The sequence below is a fragment of the Serinus canaria genome, chromosome 1, assembly GCF_022539315.1.
Source record: "Serinus canaria isolate serCan28SL12 chromosome 1, serCan2020, whole genome shotgun sequence".
In the NCBI taxonomy this organism is placed as follows: Eukaryota; Metazoa; Chordata; class Aves; order Passeriformes; family Fringillidae; genus Serinus; species Serinus canaria.
In genome coordinates this window covers 43000304-43009143 of record NC_066313.1, presented here as the reverse complement: position 1 = coordinate 43009143, position 8840 = coordinate 43000304, and the positions used below count along the sequence as shown (strand labels likewise).

At 39.9% G+C, this 8840-nt stretch overlaps 1 protein-coding gene across 11 annotated transcripts in view; it reads right to left on the bottom strand.

Annotated features, from left to right (window-relative positions):
- Positions 1 to 1013: 1013 nt before the first annotated feature.
- Positions 1014 to 8840, bottom strand: part of ZMYM2 (zinc finger MYM-type containing 2) — a 93037-nt gene continuing 85210 nt past the window's right edge. For all 11 annotated transcript variants that reach the window (XM_050970434.1, XM_050970426.1, XM_050970464.1 and 8 more), the window contains one exon: positions 1014 to 8483. In XM_050970434.1, the coding sequence (XP_050826391.1) occupies positions 8291 to 8483 (193 nt within the window). In that variant the 3' untranslated portion in view covers positions 1014 to 8290. The remainder of the gene's footprint in view (positions 8484 to 8840) is intronic.

Here is an 8840-nt window from a genome sequence, read left to right as displayed (position 1 = left end):
CAGAGAAACAACAGGACCTTTTACAGAGTCCAAACCATGACTTGCTACAGTCACGGTCTCGATTTCCAGAGCAGAAAAGCTGTTTCAAAGGCCTTCACTCCTGTGTTGGTTACCTGCCTGAGAGAGAAGTTTGGATCTATTGATTCCTCTAGCAACAGTTCAGCAGCGACTGTCATGAACCAGAAATTATGGGCTATAAATGCTCATCTTCAAAACCTTTTCAAAGAAAAAGCAACCCCAGCCCTTAAAGGTTTCCTAGGATGCTCTCTGGTAGCTGCATTTCCCAAACGATACAATTTGGGAAGCTGAATGCTGATTCCCCCTGGGAAGTTGAGAATCACACAAAAAAAGGTTCCAGCAGTTTCCAGAGCTGCATTCAAATGAGCCAGCTTATGCCAAATTCCCTGTCCCTCCCATGCACTGCTGGGATGTGCCAGGAACACCACAGATAGAGGAGCTGGCAGGGTTCTGCCAGAGGCACGAAGATCAGGAGTTCTCAGGCATGACTGGTGCAGCTGCCACTGCTTCACCCCCTGCAACTGGGACATTTCCAGCAGGATGTGGGAATTACTCTGTTAGTGAGAAGGAGCAGCCAAACACCAGAACAAACACTAAACTGGGCTGGTGTTTCCTAGGACAGGCACATCTGGCATCAGCAGCAGCACCTCAGCCCCCAGCCTCCTCCACCAGGCCAAATGCAGCCCCCGTTAGCGCCTCTCTGGTATGTGGAGGATGACAATAGCACTGAAAAATCTCCTTCCTCCTGGTGATTTTCATCTCAGAAGAGGACAGCAGCAAGACACAACTCCCCCTTAACTCAGGCACCTCCTTCCCTATGCTGGTAACAATTGTGCCTTTGGGAAGGCAGAGAATAACTCATAGACAGTCTTGTTTCCCTGAGGCTCTTTTTGCTCTTTTCTCCCTGCCCTGCAGAAATCTGTCCCAAGATGCTGCTGAAAGAGTAGAAGGAGGCAGAACACTTGCTGCTACAAACAAACAAACAAACAAACACAAAATGTCACTTTCTTTAATTTTAAAATAAAAAGAATCTATACAATATTTCTGTGATGGCACAAATTCTGATGCAAAAATACATCCACCCTTACATAGGAGACTTACTTGTGTTCCTCCTCTCTGAGATCCCATCCCAATGGATTTCTGCACAGTAACAAAATACTGTGAAGGAGGCACTGCTCTTCTTGTTGATTTTTATTTCATTTGCTCAACAGTTTGTTCTAACATCCCTTGCTATTCACTCCCTCCCTGCTGAGCTCAAGCAGTCCAAATTGTTCAGCCTTGCTCCAGGAAATCCTTTTCACACCTTTGCTGTGCTCAGGTCCTTAGTAAGTTCAACAACTGCAGCACTAAATCTGGCCCCTGGTTAAAGTGACTGCAGAGACACCAAGGAATTTCAGAATCACAGAACATTCTGAGTTGGAAGGGACCCACAAGGATCATGGAGCCCAGCTCTTATGTGAATGGCCCATACAAAGATCAAACACATGACCTCAGCATTATTAGCACCATCCCTGCTATTGCACACAATTCTCACTTGTTCTGGCAACCTACTGAGACTTATCTCACCCCTGGCCTGTGGCTCCAGAGATTCAGTTGATGTGAGGAGTCACTTTGAACCTCCTCCTCCCTTACTCTGGGGATTTTCCACTTGAAGCTGGAGAAGAGACCACATTGTATCTTGGCGAGACACCAAGGATAAAGATGAGAATATTCTCCCTTGAGGGTGAGGACATTTTTTTCAAAATACTCCAAAATACATGTTGGATGGCCCCTCTGGGGATGAGGTGGAATTTTGTTATAAGAAATACTTTTTGCCTGAAGGTCCTCAGAGATCACTGCTTCAGCAGGAGCTGTCCAAGATACAGGAACATGTGTATGAACAAGTCTGTCCACTGCTAGAGGTGCCTGGGCTGCTATCCTCCAACCAACCTGAACTGAATGGACACACTGGTAGGGAATTCAAAGGCCTTTTCAGTTCTGTCAGCTGACATTAGGGACAAAGACTGCTCTTCCTCCTGTCCTCTTTCAAACTTATCTTTCCTTATTTACTATGTTTTACAGCTTTCACCTTTAATCCCTGTTGGTCACTGATACACAGCCAGAATTCATCAGAGGGGGGAAAAAAGGAACAAAAAAAAGCTTTATTTCTTAAGTTAACAGAAATCAGATTATAAATCTTCCTGTAGTTATTCTTTTTTTTACCACAATAGAATTACTGCATACTAATGTGGATGTCACATATGGGGCTGGAGAAAAGACAAACAGAAGATATTTTAAGATATAATGAGGAGGGAAGATTTTTGGAATTAGTTTTTTTGCAGAGGTGCCAAGGCTGATGATTTTGCTATGATGGTGAGCCCCTTCCTTTGTCTTAGTGACATAGATTTATCCTGAGCTGAAAAGCTCTCTCTTCATTTCCAAGTAGGGTATTTTAAAAAACATTAATTAAAGACTAGAAATGCAAATACTACACATATTGCCTTGCATAATGTGTGCTGAAAGCAGAAATAACCTTCATGACTGGAAGCAATCTCCATGACTTATTCAGCTAACATACTAAGAAATAAAATAATTGTTTATATTTTAAACCAGTAAAGCATTTCCAGTGTTTTGGCACAAATAAAATGTCATCAGTTTAAATTACACAGATGACAAGGATGTTCCTATTCCTGTGCCTAAAAGGAAACAAAGGTTTCATGTTTTATGAACCAGAATTTTAGTATAAAAACAAAAAAGAGTAGGTACTTACAAATACCTAAGCACATCATACATGACACAACCCTCTAATGCTTTGAACACTTCTCTTTTCTGTGACTGTGAACCAGGAACAATTATTTCAATAAATAAATCAACAAATACATAAAGAAAGGAAGAAGATGCTAATAACCCCAGCTCTCCGTGTAGTGGGCAGAAGACCCATCCTTGAGTTCTTCTGAGAGAAGCCAAAGCAGCCTGCTCCTGCCTGGGCAAAGACCTAGCCACCAAAACAAATTTATATACAAACTGAAACCAGGATAACTCATAAGGCATAACTCAAAGAAGGAGCTGATTTAATGTTGGGTTTTGCTCTTTCCAGACCTTTCAAGTCCAACCTATTGCCACTCCTGCTTGGCATCCATGGGCTTTGCCTTCCAAGGCTTTCACCTCCTGCACAGCTGTAGGCACCCAGTGACAGAGGGACACACATTTTTAGTTTCTGTACTTCTGTCGAACTCTCAGTAATTTGGGCCAAGTAAAGATTTAAACCTGGGGAACAATTCTAGGAAGCTTTCAGCTCTCACGTCAGGAAGGTGAACAGCAGCTTTGCCTTGATATTGTCCCCTGCCCCAAGGCAGGGTGGCAGCCAGAAATGCCCCCAGCAAGTGCCACCTCTCCAGGAAATGCCACATCTCAGAGAAAGCAGAACTCAGATCATGTTCACACCTCATTCATACTCACATCACTGGGATTTGAAAACATAGTTGAGTAAGAAATCAAAGTTGAGTTTGATCTTCTCATTTTCTGTCTCTATTTGGTTTTTGTGAACATCTGCAGAAGTTGTTCTGCTCAGAAGTGTTTCCAGGACTGGCACTGACATTGGTTTGGATGGGTAAAACCATGCTTCATGAGGGGATCAGCAGAGTCTGGGCATTCATGGCTCTTCCTAGCTATGACAAACAAGAGGGCTATTCTATGGCTCCTTGCCAGTAGCCACCTCTCACATCCTCCTGCCAGCAACAGAGGAAATGGCTGATGGTGTCCTTGAAGGATTTTTCCAAGAACTCTGTCATCTTCAGAGATTTTCTTCTTTCATTTCACACATCAAGCAAAACAAAACCAAACCAAACACAAATAAAGGAAGGGGGGTGGGGGGGGGAAGCACACTGGAGACAGAAAAACACGTCATGAAATAATCAGCAGAAGTGCTGCAATGCCTCACCAGTACCTGGGACACAGTACAGAGTTAACTGCATCCTTCCCTACTCAAATTATGCACTTGCAAATGTGTCATGCATGACTGCTGCATCAGTAGCCTTATTCCATAAAGATAACCAGTTCTTGGGTGAGGAAACAATTTTCTAGATATATGTATTTGGAAACACTGACACACCAATTTCCTGAAAATAAAACTTGCCAGACTAAAGCCTTTTACATACATACCTACCTCTTTTCCACATCCACCATGTGTGCAGCAATGGCTGAAAAGCTTTGAGCCAGGCTATGCAGGATGTTGTAACAGGTGTCAAAAGCTCAGAAGGCCTCATCAGAAAGTACATCTTAAACCTGCAACTTTTAAACTCTGGTAGTTGTTCAAAGTGGACACAGTCACCCTTTTCTATCCTGTTTCCCCATGTCACAGATATAAAACACCAGCCTGAGTTTCACATCACAGGCCCCATCACATGCTGGTCCCAAGTGCTGTGGCTCATGTGCTGAGGCTTTTGGGTTTCAACACTTCAAATTCAATGCTTCCAAAACGTAACTGACCTTTGGCATTATAATCCAGAGACTCATTTCACCTGTGATGGCCAAACACCCTCTTACATCTCAGTAACTTAAACTCCCACTCTACTTCCTTTGCCACATTCTCAGTCCTGCACATAATGTGTATTATATAATGCACAACATGAGTGCAATTAACTGAAGAGTGGATGTTAATAAAAACTGGAAATTAAAATATTTAACTGCCATTCCTAAGCGTAACAGAAGGGGAAGGTAGAACAGAAAAACTCCCTCCTACATAACAAAACAGGTCAGCAAAAATGGGTATGGGGTGAGTTTTCCTACCACTACTCATGCCTTTTTCTCTTCCAACTCACACGCCACCCTCCTTGTGGGACTGCAAGGTTTATGGACCACCTCTCCTGTGTTCCCCATCTATTTACACAGCCTCTCATAGGACAGTCACAGATACTAAGAAAACAAATTTTGCTGCACTGTAGAGTCCCACTGAGAGTGCTTTCAAGGTAATTAATATTGTAACTATTTCACAACCACAACCTTTTGTTCAATAAAAATCAACTGTTGTAATTTGTGCTTAGTGCCCCAATTACAAAAAGCTGCATGATTCTCACTGACTGAACACAGTCACAGATAAAAAAGATGACTATCAAAATAAATTTATTTTCTGAAAATGGCACGAATTTTTTACTGTTTCTCACACTGAACTATATTTTCTATGTGATTTTATTACTGCTGCCATCTAACTTTCTTAGTGTCTTATGGCCACTACTTCACCTGGAATTTTTCAAAGTTTGATCCGATAGCAAGGAGATGCAGAGCACATGTTGGCACCAATGGAGAAGTTAAGAAAACCCTGCCAGGACTGGAGTGCAGGGCTGTGTGTGGACAGAGGGGTGTAGTCCCCACTCTGCATTTCTGAGGTATTCTCTGCCAGAGCTCACAGGGATGCCCTCAACAGCCAGGGTGACACTACAAACCCTCTTAAGGAGGAAAGTGAGGGCAGGTTTCTTAGACACATCACTACCTGAAAGCTGTGTGTCTGTGTAGAACAGAGCATCATATTTTGTCCTGCACAGCATGTAATTCCTTGACATCAACCTTATTCTACTCCAGCTGCTGAGAGTTTTCCCAAAGGAAAAAAAAAAAAAAAAGCAAGGATTTGCCCTGAACTCCTAATTACTATAAAATTGCATATCTTTATTTTTGCAGAACTAAGGTATTTTATTGCATTTTGCATCACCATTCAAATTTAGGAATAAAATGCATACATCGAACCATGATGCAGGCTTGACTGCAAGATCTCTGCAGTTTACAACGTTCAATCTGAACACATGAACCACTCAAAAAACATTATTGCTGATGATGGAATAGCTCCATCTTCTGGAATAAAAGTTATTTTCTTAACAACCATCTTTACATTTCCAACATGGATCTATATGCAAAAAAGTTTATTTCAAAACCCAACTTGGATATTTTTACTGATGGCAGATGAATCTTGGGTAGAAAATGGAAGGAATTTTACAACAATAATGTGGTTTCTGATAAAATTTAAGAAGTATTAATTATTTCCTCCTGGTGCTGAAAATGCCTAGATTGTTCAACATGCCATACTAAAGACTGACCTTACTATTTAAGAAATAGCTGTAATCTGATTATGAGAACAAGAATTTAAAAGTCTTGCTGAAGACAAAACACTCAACACATATCATTAACTTTCAGCTTCACATTAAAGGTTTGCAGTTTTGCAAAAGTGTTTTTGTCATTAAACACAGTTATAATCAGGGAGCAATTGAAACCTCTGCTGAAGTCCCCAAAGTCTGAACTATAGAGAAGGGGCTGCAAGTGACCCTTACTGCTATTTATCAAAACACTTAAAAGTTATGTTTAAATAAAATATTTCAAATTTCATTGAACACAGGTAATTAGTAATGATCCCCATATGTAAATTTAACTTATGCTCAAGTCAGGTGTTGAAAAAGCAGGAGAGACCAGAACAAAACAATGACTCCAGTTCCTGATTTCATCCCTTTTATGTATCACGGGCATATTCTATGGCTGCTGTTTGAAAAAAAACAGGTGTTAATGAACAAAGTTCTTAAGTATTCACTCACAGAGGGAAATGTGCATTGAAGCTGTTGGTGATCTACTCACTGGTGCTGTGTTGTGTTTCTTGATTTCACAGGAAGGGTAACGCCACCAGAAAGAAATGAAAAATTAAACATGTACATTTCCATCTCCATTTGAAATAGTGGTATATCTAAAATTAATACATACTCACAGACACACCAGAATAGCAGAAATTTAAATGAACTTGTTTAACAAAACAAAGCAACTGAAGCTTTATTTATCTATATAGAAAGATGCATCCTTATGTGCATTCTTTTAAGCTAAGGAAAATGAAAAAGCCATGCAGCCCTTGCAAGAAATAAATCCTCAGGTGGTAATATATATACATAGAAAGTTTCTCCTTTAGTAGCTGATTCCTCTCAACAGATAATTAATGCCATTTAGGAGAGACTTAAGCTTATGAGTTCTTTATAGTAGAATACTCTACTACATTTTTTTCAGTACAACAGCAAAACCATTGCTTGAACCACCATATTGTTTGTATTAGTTAAATAAGAGCAAGTAACAGAACTTAAGCAGTTAAACATGTATCTGGAAATCAGACTACTTAAGTAAAGTAAGCACAAGGAAAGGATATAGAGCAAATGAAAGGATTTTTCTTCAAGAAAAATTATGTTTCGACTTGTTGCAACTTCACATCTCATATGGCTTTTGAATGGAGGCATTAGTTAAAAGAATCTTTCCACCCATAGTCAAGTATTGACTGTATTTAAGTACAGCAATGCAAGGACAAACAAGTTAAAAATTTAGCATACCATATTACTTCATATAATATGGCACAGAACCCCTTTCTATAAGGCTACAAAGGACAAATTTACATTAATATGAGGTACTGGCATTTATGATTGGAAAAGTAAAGATGAAAAAAGGATTATACAGCATTGTCATCAGACATCTCTTTTTTTTCTTTTTTCTTTTTTTTGAGGGGCTTTTTGTTTTAGTTTTCCATTTTACAAAATACGTGTCTTGATGACCACATGCTCTAAGCTTATATTCACTTATTTTTACATATATATTTTATTTGTAGGGGCAATTGAGAGAGAGTCACAAATAATGAAAGGACACTAAGGTTTTAATAAGGGCAACAAAAAAGTGTTTTCACCAGAATAGATTCACATTACAGTACACCAATATTGACAGCATTCTCTTTTGTCTATTTTTGGTACATAAGATGGAATCTCTCTACATAACCTTATAAGGCTTCAGTAACTAAAAAGTAAAAAACCTATTAGTTTACAATTCATTTAAAAATTCTGAAAGACACAGCAAGTTCTAAACTTTAGTAGTGCTACCCATACACAACCATCTGGTTTAAGAAGCCATTAAAAGAGCCTCCTCCAAGGGAGCTTCCAACAGCAGAGTTGTGCAACATGGATGTATCTTACTACGAGGGGAAAAAAAATTACACATGGCACATTCTCATTCATATTTTGCAATGTAAAAAGTTACAAACATACCTAATCAAATAAATAATAAAAAAAAGAATCTGAAATGTGTTTGTTATGTATCCTAAAACCACTACTTAGAATAATGGAGACTTTCACTCACAAACTATTTACATGGTAATACCCGGGTGAGGGTACACACTGCTACAAAACTCATAAAACAAAGGGTAAACTTGAAATGTTTTCCATAGTAAAGGTCTAGCAGCATGACTATATCTAATGCTGTTTGTTGTCTTGACAGTTTTTGGAAGTTTGTTTTAATCTATGTCTTCATCCAGTTCATAATTGTCTTTATCATAAATATCTTTTACTAAAAGAACCCGTACGAGCATATTTTCCAAAGTGTTGCGGTCCAGGGAAGTGGCAGTGTACCAGATGGGGCTCTCTGCCGACACGGAGCACTCTGGCTGCAGATAGAACATGTCTGTCCTCTGGTTCAGATTCTGTGGGCTACCAGGAAGGAAGCACAGGGGGTTAGAAACACAGCCTCACAGGACAAAACAGTACCTTAGCAGCTCCAAAATCTTGCACAAACAAAATTCTAACAGCACCTAGGCAAGTTACTAAAAAAAACCCAAACCAACCAGAACGAAAAGAATAATGGGAAATGTGGGCTTGTTGATAGAAGGAGCCATGCCTGCTCTGGCCCAAAAACAGCCAGTCCCACATCCACAGAGCAAGCATGCAGGAGATCACAGACTCTTCAAAAACCTGCACATCCAGGTCTTGCTAAACCAGAAAGTACTTTCCATGATTTGCAAAGAGGTCCAACACTAACTACACCAGTTACATCAATACGTGGCTACC